The sequence below is a fragment of the Fringilla coelebs genome (genome assembly GCF_963513975.1).
Source record: "Fringilla coelebs genome assembly, chromosome: 1".
NCBI lineage: Eukaryota > Metazoa > Chordata > Aves > Passeriformes > Fringillidae > Fringilla > Fringilla coelebs.
The window spans coordinates 72,618,696-72,632,836 of NC_140028.1; the positions used below are offsets into that span (position 1 = coordinate 72,618,696).

The following is a 14,141-nucleotide window of genomic DNA, read 5'->3' on the forward strand; positions in this document are numbered from 1 at the left end:
TTTGACTCTTAGGCTTCTCCGTCAAGAGCTTAAAAGGCTTTCACTTGCTCTATTTTTCTTTATTCTTCTGCACAAAGAAAATTGCTGAGATACATCAAATACTGGTTTGCTAAAGATATTATCATATGAAACTTGCTTATTCAAACAACATGCTCTTCCTATAAAGCACAGAGCAGAGAACCATGACATGTGGGATGACAACTTTGATGCACCCACAATGGGCGGCGATGTCTCAGCGCACAGTGCCAGCTCATGTTTAAATGCACATCCTGTCTGATGTACTCTGGATGCACACTAACCCCACTTTTACAAGGGATTAACTTCCACTAAACTGGTGGAAACAGGACCCTTTTAATAGATGTTCTGCCTTTTTTTAGTGACAACTTGAATTTCAAATGGATGTCTGGTTTTGGGTTTGGGTTTTTGTTTTTTCCAAGGAAGATTATCTTGTGTTTACAAACTATTTCCCAGGAATACACTTGTAAAGACAGGACATACACATCTTTTGGCCCAAAGAAATTTTTGAAAAAGTTTGCAAAGTTATTATTTAATGTATTCCCTTTTAGAAAGCTTTACTATTAGAAAACAATATCTGGTAATCTTGCAAAGTCTGAAGATGCTCCAAAAGAACACTTTGTTTATAAAATGTCTATCTTTCAAAAAACGCAGAGAAATTTGTAAAAAAAAAATTTCAAATATGCTTTTGCTATAAATATGAAATTATTACTGTTGCAGTTTATTACATGTAACATAAAGCCTATTGTCTTCCCAGTGGCGGCGTGTGCACAAACTAATACATTCCAACAGACAGCTAGGCATGACAGATGAGGAAATGAACTTGGACAAAAATAACTGATGTGCGTCAATAATCAAAATTTAGTTTGAGGCATTCCCTTTGTTTTCCAGAGAGAAAAGTACAATAAGAAAGATTCAACTGATGATATAGCTATTATAAAAAAAAAAAAAAAAAACCAAAGCAAAGTGACAATGGTAAGGAAATAAAGTTATAAAGGTCTAATTGAAAACTGCAGATAAGTAGGATGCAAATTGTTCCAATTTGCTTCCATGTTGGAAGTACTTGCTGTGCAAGAGAAAAAGTCAGTAATTTTTCTCCTGATTCCCAAACACAATAGCAAAACTACAGCTTGAGCAACTTTCTAAGATAATTAAACAGGTATATGGATTGCCTTATTTCTAGCTTTTTTTTGTCTTGTTATTGAGCTATGCTGAAAGCCTCTCATAGCTAGCAGTACACTGTGTGCCCTTTTTCCAGATGTGGAAACATGGCTTATTAGCTTGTGAAATGTCTGCATGTTTTTAAATGAGCTGGCTCATGATTAAAAAAAAAAAAAAAAAAAAAATCAAAGCAAGCAACATAAGTAGGATTAAATGAGACTCTTTTAGATTATTACTATGACAAAAACTGCGTGAAGAAAAATAAATATTAAAAGAAAATTTCTTATGTTCATACATGAAATGTCAAAGTGCTCAGTGCCTTGCCAAACAAATGCTAACTAGCACATAAAGTATCAACAAGTTAAACCACAACAAGATGTATTTTTCCCCTGAAATTCCATCATTCTGTTCTGCTAGGATTTCATACAGCTTTTGCATTGCTTCCCACTTTTGTTCCTGTCTATTTTAACCATAATACCAGATTAAAAGACAGGACCTGTTGTTTAGCTAGTTTGGAAATCGAAATCCTAAATAATTCACCCTGCAAATTAAAACAAAGGCTTCAGTCACCTCACAGCTGATTTGGATAATGGCTGTCCTGAGGCACTCTAACAGAATTAGAAGTGAAGTAGAAGGAAAGAAAAGGAAGTTAAGATCTGGGAAGAAAAAATATGGAGTAATAACGGTAGGCCTGAAAATAAGGGGGAGAAATTGAATACTAGGTGTAGGGTAGAGATAGTAAAGATATGCTGGTGAAAGATTAAAAAAAAAAGAGAACCCTTTTGATTTAGAAACACAAGTTTTCTAAAGATTTGTTGAAGAATGTCAGAAGACAGTGAGGCAAACAAGTGGTGCTACAATATTGAAGATAAAATAAGAAACTTTACCAAAAGTCAACTTGAGAAGCCTGTTTAAAGGCATAAGACTGAAACCCAGCAACCTGCCATAACATCAGCAGTATGATTTCCATGCTCAGTTTGTAATTTTTTCTGATTGGAGTGAGAAGGGGTCTGGTTGAATCAGCACAATTTTAAATCTCTGTAATTTACAGATTTCTCCCTCATTAATGAATTCAGCCTACTGATATATGTCCTAACAAGGGAAAGCCATGAACTTCAATCTATGAATTTGCAGCATAAACTACAACAGCACCTCTTAGTGCAGCCTCTCAACAAGAATCTTTAGGACTTAAATTATTTGTCAGGATATTGAACATGGCACAGAAGATGAAAGTAGACAGCCCAGATTCTGAATATTATAAGTGCTTGGTGTGTCACAGCTTTAAACACCAACAACAAAACTGAATATTTATTAATATTGCAATTTTGATTAAATATAAGCTAACATCAGATCTTGTTTCTATAAAGGCAAATAAAATAGGAAAATCTAATTAAAACATACACAAGTTGTTTTACAAATCACAAGGACAGCCTTCCCTGAAAGCATTTTACTTTTCTGTACTCAGCTGTATAGTATTACTTCATGAATTAATAGGGACAGTACTGAACCTAAAGGTAGTTAATTTTAAATTGCATTAATTAATACTATGAAAATCCATTCTAACAAAACCACATCAGAGTAAGGCAACATCAGATCTGTATGGCCTGGGACAAAGGCTAATCTGGAATTAAAAGGGATAATAGGACTTATATAATAAGGGGCCAGAAAAAGGACAAAAACAGATGCATATTTATGTGTAGCTATGAAGCTTATGAATATCTTGATTATCTGCTTTAAAACATCTGGTTACCTTCATCTTGCAGAGGAATTAAGGAAACAGAAACAAAACATACCTGTATTAGAGAGAGATCCTCAAGCTTCAATCTGAAGAGGTAGTTTCTGGGGTTAAAAAAAATAGCAGATAAAAATGAATTGTTACTAACGTTTCAGCAAAAAACCCAAATATTCCCACTGTTTAAATAAAAAACATAATTAATTACTATAAAGGCAGAAAAAATTTAGAAGTTACAGGTATTCAGGGCTTTAGGTTCTTTCAGAGGCTATCTTAATATGCAGCCCTTTGGGATAAGGACTAAGTTAATTTCTAAAACAGATTTTTAGTCTGAAGGTCTGGCTGAACATGAATGATGTAGATATTTATACTGCATGCATGTACATCTGATTCATTGCTTCCTTTAGAATCAATGGGAAGAAATACTCAGAGGTTTGGCAGATCCATGTCACCACTGCTGGATGGCTCCATCAGAATGCATGGACAGGCAGATTAAAGCTCACAAAGATGGGAACCTCATGCAATTAGCTCAGCCACATGTATATAAAGTTTGAAGCACAGTGTCCCTGTATGATGGCAAATCTGTATATGTCCCTGAGTTTTCACAATTTGGAGCAAAGTCTTGCCCTATGTGGCCTAATTTCTCCAAAGCCTTGGAATGCTTTCCCACAGACAGCAGGAGCTGCACACAAACCAACCAAGCACAGATTTCAAAAGCCTGCACATCTATTGCAAAAATATTTCTCACTCTGCCTTTTCTCTACAGCAGCATCACTGCACCTACAGACCTTGGGAGGGGTCCAGGCAAACCACAAGCAAGAACTATTCCTCCTCTGACATTATTTTCTTTCTTTCTTAGTTCTTATCACACCTCTTCTTCTTCTTCTTTTCATTATTCATTTTTTCCATTGCATCTTCACAGAAGTGATACCCCTCTTTTGCCTGTTACCTTATTTAAAATAATTATAATTTTCCAATGCTACTACAGAGTGATAATGTTTTAGAGATGAAAATAAAAAGTATTTTTAAATAATAATATAAATTACTTCCATCCTAATTTATTCATAACAAAATATGTAACACCAATTGATAGGATTTTTAAAAATTCCCTTAAAACAAAACCCCAGATCATACAGAGATGAGTGAATTAAAACTTGAACTTTAAATATTTGCAAAACTCATGAATTATCTGCAATATTAAATCCATGTAATTTATAGGCATGTAATCAAAATTAAAATTAGGCCAAATTTTTTAAGATAATAATTCTAATTCTTTCCAAAGAGGTATGAGGTATTGTTAACAGGCACAGATGGTCAGAACCTGTAGTTTACATCTTAATTTTTTTATTTTTTTTTAATGAGACAGCAGGGTAGGGAAGAGGAGAAAAACCAAATTGCGTCTAATTCAGAAAGACAACCACCGTGGCCATCATGGCTATCTTTATTTATGGACTCTCAGAAACAGCTATGAGTATTTATTTATTGACTCTGGTACATGTATGGTCTACTTAAATTGTGGCTGTACAGGAACCATGTCACTAGTCTTTCCTACGAGTATTGCTAAAGAGAATTATTCAAAATGCAGGAGGCGGGTTATTAAGAGCAACCATCCATGTGAAAGTAAAATAAAGAGAATATTTATTATTATACTGTTAAATCAGCACAAAGAAATAGCTATAATAATTGAGTTTGCATTATGAAGAGACCTGAAGGGGATAGTACTTTGCAGAACAATGTGTACACACAAAGCTTCACCAACAAGTTACATGCAAGTGGACTTGAGAGACTTTCACCAAAACACCAGGAACTAATGCATTATAGTCTAACACTTCTACACTCCCTCTGTAAGGACAAAAAATACCTTCACTTTCGCAGAATATCTTCCCCAGAAGTATTCAGCAGGAAGCACAAATACCTGGCCTGCTCCTCATCTTGGTGCATTCCATCACCCATCGCTGTACTTTTTTTCAATCCAATATCAAAGGAACCAACTTCACTGCTGGTGCAAAACAACTTTTTCTTTCTTCCAATGAAACTGAACTGAATCCTCAGCAGGTATAAATTGCTGTCTTAACTCAGTAGTATCAGGCTCACAGGAATGGCACATAAATGTCCCATCTCACTCTACAAACAAATGCAGGCTCTGTTGCAGAATATGTGAGCAGTCTGGTCTCACGGGTTTAGTTTTCGGGACCATACAGCATATAGATTACAATTGCTACGTGTCCTTCATCTTCAGATATCTGCTGAAAATTTATGCCTGATGAGGCCTTTTTAGGACAGATGATCAAATTAATAATGTCTTTTTATCATCTTCTATTCTGACATCATTTCAGCCTGTTAAAAAGTAAGCTATTGTCCCAAACTTAAAGATTCTAAAGAAATACATGCACAAACACAGTGCCAGCCTGAAGAAAAACAGACACTCAACATTTTTCTTGGTTTTTTTTTCCTAGAAAATGAGATTTTTATCTTATTGAGTAGAGCACAACACTTCTACACATAATATATTCAGTGTGAAATTAGAAAAATTGACCCTAGAAGTGTTAGGGAGACTAAAATCTCTACATTCATGTGAATGATCAAGAGGCAGATCTAATAAGTGTACATTTTTCAATTTCCTGTGGCTGCCAATAACCAATTAAAATATTTTTAGCTTTATAAAGCCAGCAGAAGGAAAACTGAACATGAAAAACAATGTGCAAAAGACAGCAAAAACACCTTAGCAACATAAACTGGGCAAATGGACAGCACAGATTGACTGTGACTACATAAATAATTCTGGGCTGAGCGTCAAACTAGCACTCAGAGAGCAATCAGAGCTATTCCTACCTAGATGTGCCCATTTCAGTAAAACTTGCAGGATTACATTTAGCTTTACAAATCCAACAGTTTAACATTTTAAACCTGCATCACTAGCATGCGAGAACTCGTTCAGAAAGCACGTATACGAGAAAATAGCTAGGATAAAATTAAAGAAATGAGCATGACAGTCAAAAAAACACATAGGAAATGTAGTACTAATAAATCTGGCAGTCCAAAGAAAAAGTCATTGCCAATTTTCATGACATGTGCAGAGCCATTATGCTCCTCATGAGACAGGTAACAACAATTTTTCAAATTGTTATTGAGATTATGCCCTAGACTGCCATTTTTCAACCTCGGTTCAGCTTTATTCCAGTGCATTTATGCTTTGAAGGCAACAAAGAATGAGAAGGAAAAACGAGATTACATTTCTGAAGTACAGATACTACCTCTTAGCACACAGCCCTGCTTCTTTTCCAAATATGGTGGCAACAAGCAAGACGAATTTTGCACGCTGGAACTAAACTGATTTGACACTGGCGGTAATTGGCAAATTTGTTTCCATTTGGTGCTTAATGAATGAGGAAAGCAAATATGTTACATAAATCTGCAAACAGAAGGACACTTAATGAGAAGAAAACACAACTAACACTGAGATAAAGCAACATCCTTTACTCCTTTGGAGATCCAGCAGGCAGTAAGCATTTTGCTTTATATTCACAGCACTGAACAACTCTTCTAGCTCAGCTGTTATAATTAAAACCCATTAGTCAAGAGCCTGCTCAAACCCAAGGGTAAACATTTCCACTGGTATCAGTAGGAACTGAATGAAAGCACACAAAAAGCATGCTCCAGTCACCTCCTTCACAACAATAGATTTCAATCTATTGCTGTGAATACATTCAGTATGACTACAGCTAAAAGTATAAAACTAATTTTCTGTATGTTCCTGAACAATCCAAGTGAAAAACAATTAAAAATTCATAAAGATTCAAAAGTATATCATGTTATTAATGGTTGCTAAATCCAGCATTTTACCCTTTTCTTTGTGAAACTGCAAGCTATAAAAGCTGAATGGGACAACAATCAGTACTTTTGCAATAGACACAGACATGAATTGGAAGAACATTAAGATGGCACACACAGTTCAGGGAGACACGGATTCAGGATTAGGCTTTTTAAAAAAAGATGGCAAAATAGAATAATACTGCAAAAAATCTCCATAACCCATCCTAAGTGCCCACATACATTTGCAACTGAAAGCCTGAATCAAGAAATAGGGGTTTCAGCAAAGTCAGACACTTGAGGTATGACCAGACATGCTGCCAAATCTCCTGCAAATAAACTAACAAAAGATTACTTCCTCTTCACTTCTTTCAAGAAAGTAACTCACATGAAAGAAGAAAATTTTATTCAATTCACTGGGAGAAAAAAAATAGTAAGACTGAAAATGTAAACTCCGCAGGAGTCAACTATTAAGCAAAATTTCACAATTCCACAATTGAGATGGTAAAGTTCTGGGTGAAAGGCAATTCTAGTTTTGCAGTGCAGTAAAGTCAGCAAGTGGAAAGAAAATTTAAAAAAAAAAAAAAAAAAAAAAAGCTGTTAAGGGCAAAAGGAGATAATATAAATAAAACTATAATGTACAAAAGGTATTTGGTAAATTATTTAAGTCTACAGGAAAAATATCTCAAAAAGCCAAGGACGATAAAAGAAACCTAATACAAGTGTTCTAGTTGAACCATTTATGAAAATGGTCAAGTTACAATAACAAAAAGCAGAATGGCCAAAAAGTTACATATTATCTTCATTTTGCATGAAATGGAAGCCACAGCAAATGAGAATAATGAAATGAGAGGCTTACTGATAAATGCTAAAGATATGAAAACAGCATATGCACAGAGATAAATATCTTCTGACTTGTAGGTCTTTTTGAGCCATTCTAAAATTATGGAGAAGTGATTTTTGTTGCTCTTATTGCTCTTTTTAAATAACTTCTAAAACTACAGGTTTTCTTGAGGAATTAAGAAGAACCACATTTTATTAATATTCAAAGTGGCAAAAGGAAGACTCACACAATAATAAGCTGACCAGTGAAACAATGAGCTTGTCAAACAGAATAGGAAAATCACTATGGGAGTCAATTATTATAGAGTCCTAATAAAAATTGAATTAATCCACTCAAAAGTCCTGTGAAACATGATTTTCTTCTCTGATGCTTTCTCCTCTGGATTAGTAAATCTTACTTTGGATCCCTGTGGTTCCTCATAGAGTCCCAGCAATGCTGGAGATCCTAGAACACAGCACTCCTGCACAGATGTTCAACAACAGCCAGATGTCACTTCCACATATTTCTTGCCCTGGGCTTCTCCAGAAAAAGCAGAAAAGTACTAGGTGCCCTTGCAGCTCTGCAGGTCACCCTCCTCCTGAAGTCATGCCATGTCATCTCGAACTTCCATTAACATCTGTCTCTGTTGGCCTTGACTTCTCACACACAGCACTCAAGTTCCCCCCAGCTGGCAATGGCCTCACAACATTTGAGACCTGTCTGCCTCCAATGCATGCAGGTCAAGGGTGTTTCTGAGCATTATGTCTTAGTCCAGGTGAGTTTGTGAGGTTATTGAGCTATTTATTTAGTAAGCTGTTGTTGGATGCAAATTTATCCTGAAATACCAGCTCAACCAAAATATTAATCCTGTATTTCATAACTGTGGGTAGCCAAATATTTAATACTTTTTTTATTGCTGCAAAAGGTATGTCAAAGTACATGCCCCCAGTTTTCATATTTTGGCAGATATTACATATAGTATACAGCATTCACTCACATTAAGAGCCATGCAAATGCTATGTGGTCTTGTTACCATTTCATTGTTAATATATTAATCTTCTGTTCCTTTTCAAGATTAATTTTAAATTATATTTAAATGTTGCTGTTACATCTCATCCAAATGACCCCCAACAATGGCAATGGGCTTAAAACCAGAAATTTTAGACAGTTTGAACTTTCTGTGGTCTCCTACTACAGTAATCAACTTGGGCATATAAAGTTTGCTTGAGTTGTTGGAGGTGGGATGCAACAAGTTTTGATATTTCCTTCATTTTTTTTTTAATAAACTGAAATGACAATGACAAAATTTCCATTTACCCCAAATAAAGGGGTCATTTCTCTTTTGAAATGACCCCTAATAAAGGGGTCATTTCAGCTATTCTAGTAAAAATGCCAAGATATTAAATCAGAAAAAGAACAGGAAGGACTTTTGTGGAGTTGGTAGATTGCCTAGTGTCACTCTGCAGTCAGGACCCTGTTAGCAAGGTAGGAAAGAAAAGCAGTAGGGAGGAAAAGACCTCCTTCTTTTTGCAGCAGTTAGATGATAATTTCTCACAGATTTAGCATTAAACCATACATCAGATTAGATGGGGTTGGATTAGCCCAGTTCAGTCAGTGGAAGGACAGACACTGATTACCCTGAGCCAAGTGTTAAATGAGCAGTGATACCCAGATGGATGTTGAAAGAATAGAGCACCAATTCCCTCTGCCTGTATATTCTCCCTGTACATGTAGCTCTCAGAGCACCTTAGTAACAAGAAGGTCTCAGATTCTCCAGCTGGGAGCAGACAACAGTAAAAAGTAAACCTGTGAAGTTATTTATTCCTTTATTAGAGATCCTTAAGCCACTGTTAATGAATCCTTTAATTTGGCTTTCTGTTATTATGGCAAGTAGTGGTAATGGTTCAAATTAATGTTCCCAAACACACATCTAATTAAGGGAGATGCCATACTGCTGCAGTCCTTCATCAGTGAGATAAGGAGTGACTGAGGCAATAAGCCACCTCAAAGCAAGACATAATCCTAAAAACTAAGTTTAATTAACTTGAAGGAGAACATACAGGAGAAAGCCACCACTATTAGGATACTCTATGTAAAAAAAAAAAAGTAAGGTATATCTAAGTATGCATTAGCCAATTAAAAATAAAGTTGGATAGCTTTGAGGCCTATTTCTGATATTAACTATATCATTTAAAAGTATAGCTGAGCTAGCCCAACTTGAATTAAAAAAAAAAAAAATCCACATTTTAGGAATGAACTCAACCCATGCTGCTACCAGTTCAAAATTTCAAGCATAGGAGGCTTGGGAAAAGACGATAACTACATTTTCTCTTTAAAAATAGACATGATTCTTCTCATATGGTTTGAATAAAACCATATGAGAAAACAAAATAAAAAGTCACCAAAAAAGAAGAAAAAAAAAAATGCCCTTAACTACTGGATTTTAGACATGCTTTTTGTCGACTCTCATTTAGCCAAATGGATTAAACACTTTTAGCAATTTTTTGGTTTATCAAAACTAGAGCTGCTATGTGCTATGAGCATTGCCAGGAGATGAGGAGGAAAAAAACGCTACGCACAATTTGCCTGGGCAATTCACAGATTGTTGTATCCTTCCCCTAATCTGGTCTTCTCCCCCTTCAACTGACCTTCCCAAAGAAACATATGGCAAAGCACTTTCACACAGCAAAGAAGACAAGGGTGTTCTTGGAGAAATCCATGAATCTTTAAGCCTACTGCTATTTCAAAATACAGAAATCACAATAATATTTTATTACATGCTAAATCAGTCCACCAAGTAACACACAGAGAAATACTTCATCTGAACATTTTATTGGAATTTATCAGAATAAGATAAACAAGTAGTTTCTCATTTCCTTGAGCTTACTGAGGAGCTAATGCCCTGAGAGTAATCCTTTGCTGGTGCCACTTAATTATAAAAGTAAATTCTGCCCTGCCATATGGGTTGGCTTTTTTCTAAGAAAACAAATGAACTCCCAAGAAGGTTTCAGATTGCAATAGAACTCATTTATTTTTATCTGCCAGGTCACATACAATATTAAGAACAATGCCTGGGGCACATTTTAAAGATACAGTTTCATGGGAGCATGGATTGCATGATTAATGTGAAGGCACATACTGGCATTGCAGTGGTACCATTCACTGATTGCTGCTGACGGTGTAAGGAAACTGAAACAAGGCTGCAAGATTCCAGCCTAATCAACTCAATATCTATAGGAGAACTGGATGTTTTGCAGAACAAAAAAAAAATTATCAACCAGTTATAACGTTCTTACAAGGAGTGGAAGACAACCTGCAAAAGCTCAGGGTGGGGATAGGCAGAAAGATGCAACTGCAAACCATCTATTTTGCACAGCAACAGAATGCTCACAGTTATCAGAAGACCACCTTCATCTCCCAAAGAGGACGAGCAAGACTAATCTCAGAAACACAGGATGAAGTTCCCACTTACAGCCTGCTATGGTGAATGCTATAGAATAAAGTCCCTTCTATATTTTTGAAGACGTCTACATCAAAATTATTTCTGTTCTAATTCTGTTTGCCTCAGCAAAATGTGACAAAACTCATTGCTTCTTGACTAAATTACTCATGGCCAACTTAAACAATCTGGTTTTCTGTCAACACTGCTGTTCCATTTATGCTACTACATCCTTTTCACCTGCTGATGGATTTATGGGCAGGTGCTGGGCACACGCTCAGCCCTTGTTATCCTGCACCACGTTGCCAACCCTCTTCTCATCTGCCTTTTAGCAGTCCTTCCTTACATTTGTAACTCATTTCATTAAACCTTGTTCAAGCATATATAAAAAGAATAGTACGCACATGGACAATTTAAAGTCTCCAAAGAACCTTGTGCAAAGAGATCAAAAGTTCTCAATCACTCTGGGAGACACCTTTTGGGGTATCATAGGATCATATCTGTCTTTCCACACAGCTGCATGACACTGGCAACTCCCAACAGGAATGCAGTCTGGATCCCAGTTGGGATCTTTGCTACCATTCTCAAGAAGACAAATCATAAATATCTATATCATAAATAAAGCCTGTAGAACTTCATAAACAAAAGAGTCACCTGCCATAAATATCAATAATGGAAAAAGGATTTAAAAATTTCCAATAGTATCAAACTTTCACAATAGTATTTCTTTTGATTTCTAAGGCAGAGGAATTTGCGATTGTTAAATCCGTTAAGGTGGAAAAAGTTAATTATGAACATATGATGAGCCAAAACACAGCTTCTGGCTGTGAAAAATCATTCTTCTAGTTTAAAATACCACCAAATTACTAAAGCAGAATTGTGAAGGTGCAAGGATGGAGTGGGCTGACTCTGGCTGAAGATCAGGTTCTCATCAAAAACTGCTCTATCCCTCCCCTCCTCAACTGAGCAGGAAAAGAAAATAAAACAAAAGGTGCATGAGTTGAGATAAGGACAGGGAGACATAACTCACTGGTTATCTTCATGGGCAAATAGAAACAACTTAAAGAAGTTAACTAAATTATTACCAATCAAGACCAGAGTAGATCTGATTATAGGCTGGGGGCAGTGTGGCTGGACAGTGCCCAGGCAGAAAGGGACTTCAGGGCACTGGTGACAGCTGGCTGAAAGTGAGCCAGCAGTGTGCCCTGGAAGCCAAGAAGGCCAAGGGCATCCTGCCCTGTGTCAGGAATAGTGTGGCCAGCAGGAGCAGGGAGGTCATCCCTCCCCTGTACTCGGCACTGGTGGTGCTGCACCTTGAGTGCTGTGTCCAGTTCTGGCCCCTCAGTTTGGGAAGGACATTGAGACACTTGAGCACATCCAGAGGAGGCAACGAGGCTGGTGAGGGGCTGGGAACACAAACCCTGTGAGGAACGGCTGAGGGAGCAGGGGGTGTTCAGCCTGGAGAAAAGGAGACTCAGAGGTGACCTTATCACTCTACAACTCCCTGAAAGGTGATTGTAGTCAGGTGGGGGTGGTCTCTTCTCCAGGCAGCAGTTGATAGAACCAGAGGGCACAGTCTCAAGCTGCCCCAAGGGAAATATAGGTTGGGTATTAGGAAAAAGTTTTTTCACAGAAAGGGTGATAAAGTACTACAACTGTCTGCCTGGGGAGGTCATGGAGTCACCATCCCTGGATGTGTTTAACAAAAGACTGGCACTCGTTAAGGTGTTAGGGCTAGGTTGGACTTCATGATCTTGAAGGTCTCCTCCAACCTAGATGTTCTGTGAATTCTGTGATTCACAATGAATGGATTTGGTCTACCTGCAGTGGAGACTACATGCAGAAGATGTGTAATCAGTAAGATTATCAGTGTGAGCAACACTTGCAGTGTTGGGACTACAGAACCCTGACAATTGGCTGCTAGTCTCTGAATCTCAGACCCCAGGATGTATAATGACACGTGGGGCACAATGCCTAAAGAACAAAAAGGTGTGTAGAGAAAAAGATGTACTGGTATCAATAATACATGTAATTAGAGAAAACTGCAGGCAAGTTTAGGTATTCTAAAGGAAGATCTCCATGGCCAAACACAACAAAGGTTAACACCAGAAAGGTTAAAATTTAGAATGGAAATGCAGAATAAGGAAAGGGAAAATCAATGCCTTGTAGCAACAACTAACAGCCAACTATACTGAACAGCATGAAAGAAAATTTTTGCTGTTATAATTTTAATAACCTTGCATTTATTTTTTTTTAAATTTTAGTCAGAACAAGAGATATAAAGCTCTGAAGCATCATTAACTTTTAGGAAAAATACATCTTTTGATATATGGGAACTTTAACTATACTGAACAGCATGAAACAAAATTTTTGCTGTCATAGTTTTATTAACCTTGCATTTATTTTTTTTTAAATTTTAGTCAGAACAAGAGATATAAAGGTCTGGAGCATCATTAACTTTTAGGAAAAATACATCTTTTGATATATGGGATCTTTAGCAAAAAGAATTAACAGCTGATTTTTTTGTAGTCACTGCTTATTCAACAAAATCATCCCTTGTTTATCCATTAGTGATTTAAAAAGCTTCATCAAAAGCACTGGTTCAAATGAGCTTATTTTTTGCTCAGATTTGGACTCCAGATAAACAGTATAGAGAATAAAATAAGAGAGGAAGGAGGGAAAAGTATTCTTTTTTTCTTTTTTCTTTTTTTTTAAACAGTTATTGGAATATCTGTACAGAGTGCACTAATCCAACACACATTTCCATGGGTCTGGGGCCTGGGGAGAGGCTCAGACAACTTAGAGAGTAGCAGCAGTTGACAACCTCACACCTTGTTTCCTTGGGTAGCTTACAGAATTGAAAAAACATCATCAAGGCACAGAAGACCCCACTTCATGTGGACCAAAGATATATGAATATATATACACACACACACGCCTATTTCCACACTCAGAAAGTTTTCCCCTGTAGATAAGCAACTTCCACTGGTCTATGGAAAAAGGTTTTTTGCAGTGCCTTTTATGACTCTGCATTTTGAACTTCATTTTCATCTAAGAAGCAAACTGGGAAACAGAAATATATTCCAATACTAAACCTAACAGATAAGTGAAGTAACTAGAACTTTGTTAGTTAAAAAAAAAAATATATTCAGAAGGTGGGT

At 36.6% G+C, this 14,141-nt stretch overlaps 1 protein-coding gene across 1 annotated transcript in view; it reads right to left on the bottom strand.

Annotated features, from left to right (window-relative positions):
• SEMA5A (semaphorin 5A) overlaps positions 1-14,141 on the bottom strand; it is a gene marked incomplete at its 3' end in the record, with an annotated part of 211,185 nt that overhangs the window by 178,742 nt on the left and 18,302 nt on the right. Inside the window, exon 3 of the mRNA XM_084217356.1 lies at positions 2,970-3,015. Within this exon, the coding sequence (XP_084073482.1) occupies positions 2,970-3,015 (46 nt within the window). The remainder of the gene's footprint in view (positions 1-2,969; positions 3,016-14,141) is intronic.